Consider the following 17323-nt stretch of genomic DNA (forward strand, 5'->3'; position numbering starts at 1 on the left):
GCTCAGAGAATTTCATGTCTGACCGTATCGTAACACCCAAGTCCCTTTCCTCCAGTACTGGGTTTAGTTGAACTCCACCAAGTGAATAAGTTATTTTGGGATTACTGTTTCCCAGGTGTAATACCTTACACTTTGTTGGATTAAAGCACAGCTGCCATTTTTCTGACCATTCTTGAAGTCTATCTAGGTCTCTCTGAAGAAGCTCAGCTTGACAGTGATCATTAACTACTCTACCAATTTTAACATCATCTGCAAATTTAGACATCACGCCCTCTATCCCTTCATCAATGTCGTTTATGAAAATTAAAAACAACAGTGGTCCTAATACTGATCCTTGGGGAACCCCACTTCTTACATCAACCCAATCTGAGGAATAGCCATTTATCACAACCCTCTGCCTCCTGCCCTGAAGCCATCCTTCTATCCATCTAAGGATTTTCCCAGTGATTCCAACCTGTTCCAGCTTATAAAGCAACCGCTCATGTGGGACTGAGTCAAAAGCTTTGCTGAAATCTAAATAAACAATGTCGAAATTATTCCCTAAATCCAGCTCGTGAGTGACCCTTTCGAAATAGCGAACCAGATTTGTTAAACATGATTTTCCCTTTACAAAACCATGCTGAGTATCCTTGAGAATTTTAATTCTATCCAAATGATCCTGAATTCCACCCTTGATCAATGCCTCCATGATTTTCCCTACTACTGAAGTCAGACTGACAGGTCGATAATTTCCCACTTCACTTTTAGAGCCACCCTTATGTATGGGAGATACATTTGCACTTTTCCAATCCAAGGGAATCTCCCCAGAGTCTAGTGATGCTCGCATAACCAGCCTCAGTGGTTCAATGCACTCGCTTGCCGCCTCTCTCAAGATTATAGGGTATATTCCATCAACTCCAGGAGCCTTACTAGTCTGTAGGCTTGAAAGTTTTTTCATTAAATAATCTTGCGAAATTTCAATATCATTAATTACATATTTTTTAACTTTGCTCCCACAATTTCCCATTGCCACAAAAGGCTTTTCATTTGTAAATATCGATGCAAAATAACTGTTGAGTTCATCTGCAACGGCAGCTGGTGTATTTATTACTATCCCCTTTCCCTTACGTAAAGGTCCGATCTGGTTTGTCCTGCTCTTCTTGGCATTTATATATGTGAAGAATTCTTTATCCCCCCTCTTTGCTCTGTTTGCTAGTGATTTCTCATAAACTGCCTTTGCCTGTCGAACCTTTTCTGTGGCTCTATTACACACCACCTTGTAGCTGTTATAGGCTTCAGTACTTAGTAAGGAAGATTAGATCTCGCTGTGATGTCCATCTTAACTTCAAAAGACATCATATTGTATGATGGAAGAGATGGTGTGTATGTGGGAAGGGGGGTTGCCAGAGCTTTTCTCTGGAGACTAAACATGGTTTCCACCATTTCAAGCCTCCAATAAGTTGTGGTATTGGACCAGTAGACGATGGTCATTGTATAAATTTGGAAGTGCAACACTTGGAAACTGATCAGTTGGTTTTCTAGTCCCTCCCTCTCAATATGATATCAAAAATTGCTTCATTAACTATTCAATGCCATTTGTTTCATAATTTTTGGACTTGAAATTTAGCACATCACTCACCTCAGAAACCTTTCCTGAACATTACACTTTACGCTTTAAGTTGTAAAAAATAAAATAAATAAAAAGGAACACTTAAAGAGTTTATGCAATGTACAAATAATGTTGGTCCTGATTAGGAGCAAGCAAAATCATCCAATCATATCATAGTGTAAGTCTGATTAATATCAAGAAACACTGCTACTGGAAGGTAAGTCATACATACACAATTCTATTATTAACCTCTCTCAATTAGGACTTAGAATGATCAGTCCTTACTAAGGAAAGTTTCTTCAAGTGAGAGATATTCTATAACTGCTTAAGTGACAAATTTGTTTTTCTACATCATCAGATGTTGTTGTTTGGTTTTTAGGAGCATTAGCAACTAAGGCCATATTGCTCCGGGAATATGCGGTGGTCTTTCCGCATCCTCCATATTTGGTGGTGATGGGCTCGAACCCCAGTCTAATCAAGAAGCATGTGCTACGCACTGCTGCTCCTTCCCACCTGGCTATGGAGGTGCCAACATCATCAGAACACTGAGTAATCTTTGTATGGTAACTGATGAACAGCTGGGCACTTTACTTTATTACAGAGACATACAGTATTAGGTTTCAAAAATCCAGCAAGAGGGAAGTCCCAGAGTTGCAAGATTTATGGTTGCACCGTAACCTGAAATGTATATTATCACTCTGAATAAATAAATTACATTAATTTACTTGCTGTCATCGGACTCAAATATTACACCCACTGCCATTCCAATTAGCTAAATTTGAAACTAAAAAGTTCTTGTTTAGACTAAAAAAATGTTCAAACTATTACCTTTTAGATCGTCTTCCAATTCCCATTCTTTTCTATACCGTTTAGGATATTTTGCCCATTTTCCTGGTGTTATAAGTGTCCCATCTGACCTCCTCCTTCTTCCATGAACTTTTTGAGTGATTGCTATAAAGTAGTATATTATTGACTGCTTTTAAATGAATCTGGACAGTTTTAAAACTCTAATAACATTAAAGAATGTTACATCAAATTCCTATATTCATTAATTCATTTATGTCATTATTAAAGCTACTTATGTAGCTTTGAAATTTAAACTCCACAGAATATTATCATTTAGGAAAAATAAAAAAAGTAGCAACACATTGAATTGAGCCCAATTGGCACTAATCACAATACTTTTTTGGTCTGCAATAAGTTACAGAAAAATAAGATGCAAATTTTATACCAGTTCTTTGATCACATTCAATACAAAAATCCATGATTCAGAGTCAAGGATATATAAAATGACATTCCTGATACTAGAATTGCAAAAATTTAAGGGAAGTATATTGGAACACACTGTGATCTTTCTTGTGACAGTTACAGGCATCAGCTTATGCTCAATTGTAGAAATAATATTGTTATCTCCAAGTTGACCTAAAATTATTAATATCATTTTTAATTTAATAATGTCACCAAAAGAGTGAATCCATTATTCATTAAAAGCCCCAAGGTACTACAGATTGTTTCCATTCTTGCTGGAATCTCATCAGACTGCAGTGGACTCAACTGGCAACTTCATGCTAAATGGTAAATAATGCATCAAGTTGACAGCAAAGCAGTATGTGGAAGAAAAACTTCCATGACATACACAACAAGAGTTACGTGTTAATAAAACCCCTAGTACTGAGTCCATGCAGTGAACGGGGTTTTTATTTTGACATGAGTTGAAATAATCAGATAATTAATGCTTCTTTGCATTAATTAGTAAATAATATTAGTAATTTTAGTTATACTTGTGGATAACCATGTTGCTTCTAAACTTTAGCATAAATCCAAGCCTATCACTGCCACAAGAGAGAACACAGTACCCCAAGACAGCATGACAAAAATATAATGCAGAGAAGCATTAATTATCTACTAAGAGAGGATGATGTTGGCTCATGAACAATCTAAGATATTAAGGCACAGTAACAAGAAAATGTAGTCTGCTGCTGCATTTGATACTAAAAAAGACATTGGATAAAAGGTGTATTCTGTAGAAACCAGAATTGGAAAACTTGGTTTTATATAAATGGTTTAAGTTCAACCTTTCAGAAGGTGCTTCAATCTCTGGTTCAGTGCTAATATAGAAAGAAGAGACTTTTTCCGAGTGTAATATAGTGTTTATGTATTACACTTGGAAAAAGTCTCTTCCTTCGCCTCCTGATTTTTCATTTTTCCAGCAAATTAAGGTCCTAATGGAGCTGGAAAAACAAAAGTTTATCATGCTAGTTAAAGTACTTGTAATAAATAAAAATATCCAAAATAATTTAAATTAATATTAGAAATTAACTAGTTAAAAGGTACAACACTAGTGGCTATGGTACCAGCAAACATATCCAGTTGGATTAGCTAATCATAAAAAAATGCACAAATGTGCTATTGTCTCATCAGGCTTCCAAAGATATATATTATGGGCAATACCTCAATATATGAGGCCCACTAATAAGCACAGGGAAGACAATAAATATCAATCTATTAGAAGATGACTTTTCATATAAAGCTCATCCTGCTATAACACACCATCTTACAATGCATGTTTCAAGTTACATGCATATTTATTTGACACCTTATCCACCAATACACAGAGAAATTCAAATTATGTGCACAAAACGTGCATGCTGCCATGTTACACTGTTTTTGCTAACATAATCTCAATTTATGATTGCTGTGAGTGCATGTTGCAATGTTTGATTTTTTAAATATTGTACATTTAAAAATTTATACACAGTTCCTCTGTACACATATTCTTACTGCCCCTACTGTAAACAATTACTGAAAAAAAATTATGGTAGAATTTCAAAAAAAAAAAAAGAAAAAAAAAGCAATATAAATAAGAAGATTCATCCCCTTACTCTGATTGAAAAATTATCCATCAAAAGTGAAATAGTATGTTTCGTTTCAATAACCTTTGAACTTTGGTGTAATATGTATTGATAAAAGTTTGAAAATGGTATAACTACTGACAATTTATAGCTTTTATGGAACCTATCCCTGACTGTTACCAGGGGCATTGAATAAATTATATACCTACATTGAAGGAAATGAGACAGGCAAAAATCTTTTTATTTTTCAATGTTACTCCCCTGAACTTCAATACACTTGTTCCATTTTATTGGCGATAAGGAAAGATCAGACAAATAAAATTCTTTGTCCTGTTCATCAAAGAACACAGAAACAGCAGACTTCAATTCATTATCATCAGCAAGGCAACATTTTTTTCTTCAGGTGTCGAAACATGAAATAGTCACTGGGAGCCAGATCCAGACTGTAAAGTGGATGGGTAAGTTCTATAAAGTCAGTCTTTCAAAGCAGCAGAAATAGCATGTAACCTGTGCACTGGTGCATTATCTTGAAGAAGTAGCACACCTCTGAAAAGTTTTCTACAGCATTTTTCCTTTATGACATCCCGTAAGTTGTACATTACAGATGCATGTGACTTCCCAGTGACTGTCTGCCTGTGTTCCAAGTAGTGAATGTACAAAATTCCCTCAGTATCCCAAAAAATGGTGGCCATAATCTTGATAGCTGGAGGTTGTGTCCAAAATTTTGTTGGGTGAGGGATAACCCTTGTGCCTCCATTGCATTTATTCTTGCTTGGTCTCAGGATCCCAGTGATGAACCCATGTTTCATCACCCATAACAATTCTGAAGATGAAAGTTTCAGAATCCCTTCCATAAAGCTATAAATTCTCACAACACCGTACTCTGAATTGCTTCTGCACATGGGTCAGAAATCTGAGGACTCACCTTGCAGTGACCTTAGTCATCCCCAAATGTTCATGGAGGATAGTTATAACTGTTCCCTCGGATATATCATATTCCCTGGAGATTTGGGACACCTTTAAATGTCTGTCATTCAGCACTAGGGTTTCCACAGCTTGGAACATTTCTGGAGTGGTTGCTCTCACAGGCCTTCCTCGACATGGATCATCTTCATTCGATTCTCTACCCCACTTGAATTGCTTTGACCAGAATTTCACCTGGTACTGTGAAGGTGAACTGTTGCCATATACAGCCACCATCCTTTCATGAATGGTCTTTGGCCCATTTCCTTCTTTAATGAGAAACTTGATGACTGAACGATGCTCCAATTTCAGCAAATCCGTAATTTGATACACAACTTAGGTTATGCTGTTGTAACAGTTTCTGTTACAACAGCATAACCTAAAAACATAATGGGATCAAAATTAGTATGATTCAAGTTGAGATATGTAGGAACACGATAAATCATGACTCACTGAAATATAACTTTGGGAAGTACCTCAGATAAATAATTTATTGAATGCCCCTTGTATATAAAATTGTGCACATTATACTATGCATTTCTATTACACTTTTTTTTTTCCCCTCCAGAATGTATATCATGCAGGATGAGCTGTAATATGAAAAATATCTGCCACTTTCCATATGATCATTTTGGGCATATCATCATCAGGAAGCCAGACATGTGAAGAGAGAATTCTAATTACTCACAATCAAAGTGAAAGCTCTTTTATAATGTGTCAAGTAAAACCATTCCAAACTCTAGGCAGAAGTTTTGGGTTTTTTTTTTTTTTTTTTTAAGGAGCATTAGCAACTAAGGCCATATTGCTCCGGGATATGCGGTGGTCATTCCCTGACCTTTCCGCATCCTCCATATTTGGTGGCGACAGGCTTGAACCCCGGTCTAATCAAGAAGCGTGTGCTACGCACTGCTGCTGCTGCTCCTTCCCACCTGGCTACGGAGGCGCCTAGGCAGAAGTGTTCAGTCTCGGTGAGAACATACAGTGGAGGGAAAGGACATAATATTCTAATAGCATATAACACAGGATAACAAATTAGGTCATCCAAAAAATAATAAGCACTGCATTCTGATTTTTTCTCTGTACTGCCAAGGGACAATGTTGCCACTCCTGTGACAGGACAGAGCTTGGACTTGAGGTCTTTAGAAAAGAATACATTATCCATGAACTGATCTAATGTAACGTATCATTTTTAATCGAATAACAAACCCAGTACGTGAATCTATTATTCATTAAAAGCTCAAAGCCACTATTCTGACCAGTTTCGGAACTATATGGTTCCATCATCAGACAACAGGAAACCTCAATTACCAACAAGGTTGGTAATTCAATTACCAACCTTGTTGGTAATTGAGGATTCCTTGTGCCAAAAAGAGAATAAATGTATAAAATCTAAATGAGAAATCAATGTTCAGAAGAAAAACTTCCTATTTGGAAACAACTTTCATTACACGATAATAAGGCCCCGGGTGCCAAGCGTTATAGTGATCAAGCGATTCCCTGAGTGATTTCTAGAGCGTTTTGTCAAAAGCTACAGTTATATTCATTTGTAAAAGTTTTCTTACGTTCCCATTAATTATTTGTTAACTTAGTATTACGAATTGTAACTAAGTTACAGGAAGGAAATTCACCTTTCTTTTTTTCTCTTTAAACTAACGCATTAACCCTTATACCGCTTGGTCACTCTAGCGGCACTGCTCCTGCCTCCCCGTGGCGGGGCCGGTAACCTGGGAGAAGAAATCCACTCTCCCGGGGCTGAAAGGAGCAAAGATGGAAAACAGTTCTTTTCCACCTTTAGAGCCATCGAGCTCAAGACTAGAAAAAGACACCGAAAATGACTATTCTCAACCAAAGAGGTTGAAAACAACCCCACAAGAGGAAATACCAGCTTTCCTCATACTACACTCTCTATCAGAGCTGCCTCTGAGTAAACTGTCCCCATTCCTTATCCAAAAATGCATCGAGTCTGCTGCAGGCTCACCAAAAACAGTAAAGCGGCTCCAGTCTGGAGACCTTCTTGTAGAGACTATGAAACCACAGCATTCCGAAAAATTACTAAAGATGACTACTTTTGGCAGACAACCAATAAAAGTTACTCCCCATGCCACCTTAAACTCCTTGAAGGGAGTAATCGCAGAATGGGACTTGCTAACTGTATCAGAGGAGGAGATAGTTCAAGAGCTAGGTAAACAAAAAGTCATACAAGCAAGGAGAATTATGACTCGGAAAGATGGTGTGCTTGTTCCCACTAGGAGCATAATTCTCACTTTCAGCTCTCCCATCCTACCATCATCTGTTAAAGCAGGCTATCTCCATTGCCGTGTCCGGCCTTACATCCCAAACCCAATCAGGTGCTACAAGTGCCAAAAATACGGACACTCCCAAACTGCATGTCGAGGTGAGTCAGTATGTCCAATTTGTGGATCGAAGGAGCACAATCAAACTGAATGCACTGCTACAACTTCTGTTTGCCCAAACTGTAAGGGTGATCACCCAGCATTTTCCAAAAGTTGCGAACTTTGGAAGCAAGGAAAAACAATCCAGAAATATAAAGTTGAAAATAAAGTGACATATTCAGAGGCCAGAAGGCAAGTACTAAAAACAGATCGAACACGTACATATGCAATGGCTGCTAAACAATTTCAGTCAATAGGTACACAAACAGATGTTGCCGTTCCCCCAAATATGTCCATCGCTAATTGGGCACGCTCCATTCTCTCTGATCCCAAACAGTGTCCTTCGCAACAAAAAACTGAACAAGCCTGTAATACCCCAATTACCATTCCAGCTAATGTAAACCCAACAGCAAAACAAAAAGTGACAGAAACCATGGTACTGAAACCACCAAATTCAACCAGAATGGATATTGACCAGCACAATGACTCCGAAGAGGCCATATTAGAACTTCATGCGACTGATGAGATGGACGTAACACGCCCCTACTTTCCAAAGAAAGACAAAGGAAAATTGGATCGATGTAAACAAGTCACAACTAAAAAGCAGTCAGAAACAAAAACAACCAACAAAACCGCTTAATGGAAAGAATTCTTCAATGGAATTGTAGAGGGTTTCGCAGTATAAAAGATGATATATGTGATCTCATCCACCGTTATGATCCAGCAGCCATATCCCTTCAGGAAACTTATTTAAATTCACAAGTGTGTCCTACTATAAAAGATTACTCTATCTTTAGAAGAGATAGAAGTATTGACTCTCCAGCCCGTGGAGGAGTGGCGGTTCTTATAAGAAACAACGTACCATCGAAACATATTGCTCTTCAGTCTCCTTTTGAAGTAGTGGCAGTGCGCATTGAAATTGGCATCACTCTTACAATAGCATCTATATATATTCCTCCTAATTTCTCATTTTCTTCAGATGATCTAGAAAATCTAATAGAACAGCTACCGTCTCCTTTCTGCTTACTTGGAGATTTTAATGCTCATCATCCGATGTGGGGATCTCTAACAATTGACAAGAGAGGCAAGTTAATAGAATCCCTTCTGGACTCTTATCAACTTACCCTTCTGAACACTGGTGAACCTACCTATATTCATTTTTCGACAGGATCCATGAGTGCAATAGACCTATCAATCTGTTCTCCTTCCATATATAGTATTATGGAGTGGTCGGTTCTTGAAAATCCGCTAAACAGTGACCACCTTCCGATTCTCTGCAAGCTGCAAACACGGGTAAACTCTCCTTCACTACGTCGCTCCTCTTGGAAATTTCGTAGGGCACACTGGTATGAATATGCCTCTCATGTGCAGTTAGACAACAAAATAATCCAATCTCAACCCATAGACAATGTCACAGAACATGTAACTAATCAAATATTACGAGCTGCTACCTCTGCAATACCAAAATCTTTCTCAGGGAAACGGAAACATAGTAATTACTGGTGGAATCAAGATTGTACACACGCCAAACAGTACAAAAATAGAGCTTGGAATTTATTTCGTAAATTTCCCACAACTATCAATCTAATTAACTTCAAAAGACTGAAAGCCAAGTTCCGCCAAATAAGACGAAAAGCAAAGAAAGATGCCTGGATCAGCTTTTCCTCGAGCATAAACAAGGATACAGACAGCAGAATTATCTGGAGGAAAATACAAATGCTTAATGGCAAATACATTCAGTCCCCAGCTACAATACTAAACTGGGAAGGGAAAGAGTTGTCATCCCCGGGAGAAATAGCAAATGCCTTAGCAGAATCATTCGCCAGTATATCAGCAATAGCCTCCTACAAACCAGCCTTTCAGCAAATTAAAAAACTGCAGAGCAGCATAAGATTAATTTCTCTACCAGAGTTTCACATCCATATAACCAGCCATTCACATTAACAGAGCTTTTTGGAGCGCTCAATAAAACATCAAATAGCACTGCTGGCCCAGATGAGATCTACTATATAATGCTAAAACAACTGAACGACAGAGCAAAAAGATCATTGTTAAACTATTACAACCGAATATTCTTAGAAAATGCTTACCCTATCTCCTGGTGTCACTCAATAGTCCTAGCCTTCCCAAAGCCCGGAAAGGATTGTACCTTTCCACATAATTATAGGCCAATTTCACTGACCAATTGTTTAGGCAAAGTCCTGGAAAAAATGGTTCACCGGCGTTTAATCTGGTTCCTGGAAACAAACAACTTGCTAAATAGTAATCAGTACGGGTTCCGAAAAAACCGTTCCACCTTAGACGTAATGATAAAAGCAGAGTCAAATATACAGAATGCCTTCATAAGGGGACAGCATCTGGTCATGATTAATCTAGATATTCAGAAAGCCTTCGATACCACCTGGCGATATGGTGTTCTACAAGATCTTCATTCTTTCGGCTTGAGAGGTCATCTACCCCAATTTATACAAAGCTTCCTATGCCAAAGAACTTTTCAGGTCAGATACATGAATAATTTATCTAAAACATTTGAACAAGAGGAAGGTGTACCACAGGGTTCCATTCTGAGTCCAACGTTATTTGCAATAAGAATCACCAACATGACAAGGGATGTACCAAATACAGTACAATCGTACATGTTTGCCGATGACCTCATTATCTCTACTCAATCCCAGACTATGAACACCATTGAAAGGCAACTTCAAATTGCTATAGCTATAATAGAATCATGGGCATTGCGGAATGGTTATTCCCTAGCAGTAAAGAAGTCTGCTGCTATTCATTTCTGTAAAAAACGGAAACTACATCCGGATCCAGAAATATTTTTAAATAACAGCCTCATTCCTGTCACTACCAATTTCCGTCTGTTGGGTTTACATTTAGATAACAAACTTAACTTCGCTTCCCATATGGCATACCTCCGGAATACTTGTCTTAAAAAACTTAATATCCTAAGAGCTGTCTCTGCTATGTCCTGGGGTGCTGACAGAAGCTCTCTCCTACACCTCTATAGAGCTTTAATAAGATAGCGCTTAGATTATGGAGCACCTATTTACGACTCCGTAAATAGTGCCCTTAGAATAGCTGTTGGAGCCTTCAGAACATCTCCGGTTCACAGCCTGTATATTGAGGCAAACGAATCCCCTCTGCATCTCAGGAGAAAAATGTTATTGTTAAATTATGCAGCAAAGATTGGAAGTAATCCAGCCCACCCCAGCTGGCAGTATCTGTTTGATCCTCAACACACCGTGCTATATCACAATAAACCTAATGAAAACCGCCCTGCAGGGATTCGACTGCAAGAACTCATGATCAGTTGGAAAATTAACTTTAAGAATATATTCCAAGACCTTGCCACTCCTGAACCTCCCTGGACTGAATTCATACCTCTCTGTGACAATTTCTTTTCAAAATGGGGAAAATCCTCCCTGGCAAATACCAACATTCAACAGCTACATAAACTGCATTCTTTGGAAAACTCAGAGAAAGTTCATATCTATACTGACGGCTCCAAAACAGATACGGCTGTTGGTGCAGCAGCAGTTTCCGCCACTTTCTTAACAGCTGCCTCTCTTCCCACTGAATGCAGTATCTATACTGCAGAATTATTTGCAATAAAACTGGCTCTAGATAACATAAACAAATATCATATCAAACAATCTTTGATATATACAGACTCTTTAAGTGCAATCAACGCCTTTCAATCTACCTTTCCTCCCTCTCATCCCGTTCTTAAAGAGATCCGGTCTAAACTATCTTACCATCAAACAGCCAACTACAAGGTTACCTTCTGCTGGATTCCTGGTCATGTCGGCATCCAAGGTAATGATTGTGCAGATGAGGCTGCTAAACATCCCGACTCTGGATCTTACAGTCAACTGAAAGCTCCATACACAGACTATAAATCCATTATTAAAAAAACATGTTGGAAACAATGGTCTGATCTCTGGCAATCTCAAACCAATAATAAACTGTTCCAGATAAAAAAAGTGCCCCAACTGTGGACATCTAGTTTTAGAAGAAACAGGCGACAAGAAGTAATTCTGGCAAGGCTTCGCATCGGTCATTCACACCCAACTCATCTGCATTTGCTTTTGGGAGAGACTCCTCCTAAGTGTTTTTTCTGCCAGTCGCAACTAACAATAAAACATATTCTCATTGAATGTCCACACCTTTCATCTGTCCGAAATTCCAGCTTCAGCTCCCTCTCCAATTTGCAGGAACCCTTAATGTTATCACATATTCTTGGCAACGAAGCAAATTTCAAGGATCTGTTTAAGTATTTAAAACGCATCAATTTATATAATAGTCTCTAATCATAACGTGAAATCAGTGATACTCAAACCATGAACAGGCACAATATGGCCCAAGAGGCCCTTGTGCCAAAAACCTCAAATACAACAACAACAACAACAACACGATAATAACACCTCTTTTGGTAATCAACATATTTCCAATACAACATATTTCCACTAGGAGAGTTTCATTATCATGTAACAAAAGTTACATTTTCAATCAGAAGGTTGTTATAAGTAGTATAAGTATTTGCCACATACTGCAAGGAAGTCACGTGCTTTTCTGCACTGGCAAAAAAATTGATAAAAAAATACAAATTATGTTTCTCTCTCCTTGTGTAGGTATCCACAGTTGACCTTTAATTTTCTAAAACTGTCAGCCTCAACAGGAAACTTGTTCCAGTTATCAACAGTCTTTCCTCGTATGGTCACCGTTTTGCCAATCTAATCATGTGAGTTACCCATCTTTGGACCCTTTCAAGAAGCCCAATGCTCTGGCTTTAAAAAAAAATTCCTACAATCTAGTCTAAACAGCTTTCTCTATAATTTGAGTTCTGGAATTCTTTATAACAATGAAAATTTTACTTTAATTCATTTTACTAACCCTTCTCAGAGCCTTATAACTCTCGGCCAGGTCCCCTCTAAGGTGCCCAAGTTTCGATGTTCTGTAGTCCACATAATCAAAGTCTTTCCTCGTATGGTCACCGTTTTGCCAATCTAATCATGTGAGTTACCCATCTTTGGACCCTTTCAAGAAGCCCAATGTTTTTTTTCAGATAAGGTCTACACACTTGGACATAGCATAATAAATGCAGCCTTACCCAGTGGGATTGTAAACTTTCTATGCTATTCTCTCTCCATATCCTACTGGCTTTCCTGGCTGCCTCCCCTCGACATGGGCACCTGTATGTGGTGAGGGCACTTCCCAGTGATGCTGCTGGACTTCCAGACTAGTGTCATTGGGATCCAACGCCCACAGCCTAGGTTCCAGGCTAACATCAATGGAATCCGGCGTGTTTGCCATGCACTGTGACCCGTGGAAATTCCGAAAAGGGGATCCTGGTGGTTGAGGGGCCCAGCTTCAATACACCACTTTGGCCCCTGCTTCGACAAGACGGGTGGTCCTGAAAGGCCCGGCTAGGATCAATCGGCTAGTAGGCTCGCCTGTGAGGGTCAACCGTGTCAATGCCATGCCCCTACTCTCATGGTCCGAGGGACAGGATTCAGGCTGGTGGCAGTGCGGGTATGGTGTCTGGGTAGCCTTGCCTTGAGCGCATTTATTGCATACCAGTTAGTGAGCGTCCCTTTGGGCCCCATGGTGGGTGGGGAGCCCAGACACTGAACCATTTCAAAAACTTCATGAATCCTGATAAACTTACTTCTTCAGGGGCCCCAACCTGGTCCCTATCTGCAAATATAGACAACAATTCTTGCACTGCTTCTACTGGAATGAGCAGCAGCAGCCTGGAAAACAAGATTCTGGGTACTTCAGAGGCTGCTGGAAGTCATTGCGGTACAAGTAAACACATGGGTTGTGTTATGGTAGCTAAGAATAGGAACAGGTGCATGTATACTTGTGTACACACCAATGCTAGGAGTTTGGTAAATAAATTTGATGAATTTGAGGTATTTCTCAAAACATCAAAGGCAGATATTGTTGGGATATCAGAGACGTGGTGTCACACAAATATAAGGAATGCAGAACTGGAATTTGGGGAGTAAAATGTGTACACGAAGGATAGACAAGATAGGAAGGGAGGAGGGGTTATGCTATTAGTTAAAAAATACACACAAAATCCAAGGAAGTGAAGCCGGTCGACATCGCTGGACAGTGCAGTGCCAAGTCAGTTTGGTGTGACATAAGCATTGGAAGATCAAAATTGAGAGTAGGAGTGTGTTATAGGCCTAATGACTCTGATGAGTATAATAAGAAACTGTACAGGGAAATAGAGTGGACCAGTAAATCAGAGAGTCTTATAATGGGGCATTTTAATTTCCCAGATATTGACTGGAATTTGTGGGTTAATCATTCACACACTGGCAAGGCTTTTGTGGATTTATTGGATGATTGTTTTCTACATCAGCATGTTTGGGAGGCAACTAGAGGGAGTAATACTCTTGATCTGATTATTAGTAGTGATTCTTCACGCATTAAGAATCTGCAGATAAAGGAACCACTTTGTGGCAGTGATCACAGTGTGCTGAAGTGGGATTTACTCAAAGAGGTAACTAACATCAGGGGTAAAGTGAAGGGTTTTTGCTTTCGTAAATACGACTACGGTGCTCTGAGACAGTATTTAAATCTATACAGTGGGACCAACAGCAAATTCAAAATGGGAAGTATTCAAAGAATTTATCTTGGAAGCTACTAGGCTTTACATACCAACTAAGAAATATTGTTAAAAGTTTAGGCCTAAATGGATGTCAGATGAACTAATGAGACATATAGCAGAGACGAAAAATGCATGGGATACATATAAATTAATGGGTGACATGGAAGCCTATGATATATATATAAGCTGGTCTGTAACCAAGTCACAAAGGAGATTAGGCAGGCAAAGGCAGATTATGAGAAATCTTTGGCAAAGGATGCAAAGAAAAACAGCAAAGAGTTCTTTACCTATGTAAATTCTAGAAGGAATGGGATGAATCAGATTGGTCCACTGGATATTGATGGTTAAACTGTTGATGATCCTGTTCAGGTGGCTAACAAACTAAATGAGTATTTTGCATCTACATTCATACATGAGGAGTTATTCAGGGAATTGAATGTCAGAGGTGAATTAAAATCTGGCAGTGAGCTAAATGATTTTGTAATAACTGAAAAGAAAGTGGAGGAGAAATTGTTGAAGATAAACATAAAAAAGGCACCCTGGGTGGATGGGTTCTATCCAGTTATATTAAAGGAGGCAGCAAAGGAAGTAAGCATACCCTTAGCCATAATTATGAGAGCTACTTTGAACTCAGGGGAGGTACCTATGGACTGGAGATGTGCAAATGTGATCCCAATTCACAAAGGAGGTTCAAAGGCTGATTCAAGTAATTATAGACCTATGAGTTTAACTTCTGTTTCAGGAAAATTAATGGAGGCACTGGTTAAAGAAGCACTGCAGGATCATCTAGACAAGACTTCAGTTATAGCTCGGAACAGCTTGGGCTTGTTAAGGACAAGTCTTGTCTGACCAATTTGATTGGATACTATGATGTGGTTACAAAGGAACTTGATGCAAAGAATAATTTTGATATCATATATTTGGATCTTAGAAAGGCTTTTGATACTGTTGCACATGGAAGACTGCTGAACAAATTGGAGCAGTGTGGCATGGGAGGCAAATTGCTACTAAGGATAAAGAGATGGTTGAGTGGGAGAAGAAAGAGTGGTAATCAATAGACACTGCTCATTGTGGACTAATGTTATTAGTAGAGTCCCTCAGGGTTCAGTGTTGGGTCCATTGTTGTTTTCTGTATTTATAACTGATATTGATGATGATATATCGAGCTTAATGTCCAAGTTTTCAGACGATACGAAGGTTGGCAGGGTTGTTAAGGACACTAATCTAGAAAAGTTGAGCAGATGGGCTGAGAGGTGGCAAATGAAGTTTAACATTGACAAATGTAAAGTATTACATATGGGAAGCAGTAACCCCAGAGCAATGTATCAACTCTGTGGTACTACACTGACAATGGTAGAGAACAAAAAGCACCTGGGGGTAATTGTGCAGTCAGATATGAAGTTTTCTGAGCAGTGCAGACAGTCTGCAAGTATAGCTCATTGTGTCTTGTCAATGATATACAGGAATTTTTCTAGCAGGAATAAGGAGGTGATTATCCCCTTGTACAAGGCAATGCTCAGGCCACGCCTTGAGTACTGTATACAGGTCTGGAGGCCTCATTTTAAGAAGGATGTAGAGCTGTTGGAATGTGTACAGAGAAGGGCAACAAGATTAGTGAATGGAACAAAGGGTTGCTCTTACAAAGAAAGGCTGTAATTTTGAAAATTAGTGTATGGAGACTAGGCACCTGCAAGGTGATCTGAATGAGGTGTTATAAAGCCTTTGAGCATGCTCAATGCTGATGGGATTCTTCCACTTGCTCAGAATTATTGCTTGAGAGGGCATAAATTCAAATTGAGGAAAGACAGTTGTAGGATAGATGTGCGGATGTTTGTCTTTAGCCAGAGGGTGGTTGATAGCTGGAACAAACTTCCATCTGTTTGGAAGTTTGTTCCAGCAATTCGTAGAAGTTGATAGCTTAAACAGATTCAAGGCAGAACTAGACAAACATTTGGAGCAAGTTGATGGGTGAAATGAGAAGGGGGTGTGTGTGTGTGTTTTTTTTTTTTTTTGTCTGATGCTATATAAGTTTGCTTTCTTGCATCATGTGCATCATGTGCCCTTGCTAATGCTAATAAGACCTTGCATTTTGCTGCATTAAAACATAGCTGCCACTTTTCTGACCATTCTTTAAGCCTCTTGAAGTCAACCTGAAGGAGTGATGCTTGGCACTGATCATTATCAATGCTCCCAATCTTTACATGTTTGCATATTTTGACATCACACCTTTTATCAATGTCGTTTATGAAAATCAGAAACAATGGTGGTCCAAGAACCGATCCTTAGGGAACCACACTTTTGATGTTTCAACAACCTGAAGAATATCCATTAATCATAAACCTCTGCCTTCTGCCCTGAAATCCATCTTCGAATCTCTCCAGTAATCCCAACACGTTACAGATCATACAGTAACTTCTCACGAGGGGACTGAGTCAAATGCCTTGCTAAAATCCAAATAAACTGCATCGAAATTGTTCTCTACTTCCTGCTCATGAGTAACTGTGTCAAAATAGCTTACTAAGTTAGTTTAAAATAATTTTTCCTTAACAAAACCATGTTGTGTGTCCTCCAGAATGCCATTTCCATCTAAATGTTCCTGGATTGCACTCTTAATCACTGCCTACAAGATTTTTTTCAAACAATGAAGTCAGATAACCAGGCTGTAGTTACTGACTTCTCTTTTAGAACTGCCTTTTTGTACTGGTGATACATTGGCACTTCTGCAATCCAAAGGACTCTCTCCTAAGTCCAATGATGCCTTCATAATATGGTGAAATGCGTTTCACCTTCCATGAAATATTCAATGATATAAAAAAACATAAATAAATTTTCAGAAACTCATTACTCCATATCGTGTTTGTTGCAACTTGTTCATGCCGTGTTCTTTGTTATTAATTGC

General features: G+C 38.8%; 1 protein-coding gene across 1 annotated transcript in view; it reads right to left on the bottom strand.

Annotated features, from left to right (window-relative positions):
- The window catches only part of LOC150076080 (uncharacterized), a 208389-nt gene that overhangs the window by 65625 nt on the left and 125441 nt on the right, over positions 1 to 17323 (bottom strand). Inside the window, exon 9 of the mRNA XM_090387450.1 lies at positions 2417 to 2539. Within this exon, the coding sequence (XP_090243576.1) occupies positions 2417 to 2539 (123 nt within the window). The remainder of the gene's footprint in view (positions 1 to 2416; positions 2540 to 17323) is intronic.

Source organism: Mastigoproctus giganteus, chromosome 13, assembly GCF_048544385.1.
Source record: "Mastigoproctus giganteus isolate SK-2022 chromosome 13, ASM4854438v1, whole genome shotgun sequence".
NCBI lineage: Eukaryota > Metazoa > Arthropoda > Arachnida > Uropygi > Thelyphonidae > Mastigoproctus > Mastigoproctus giganteus.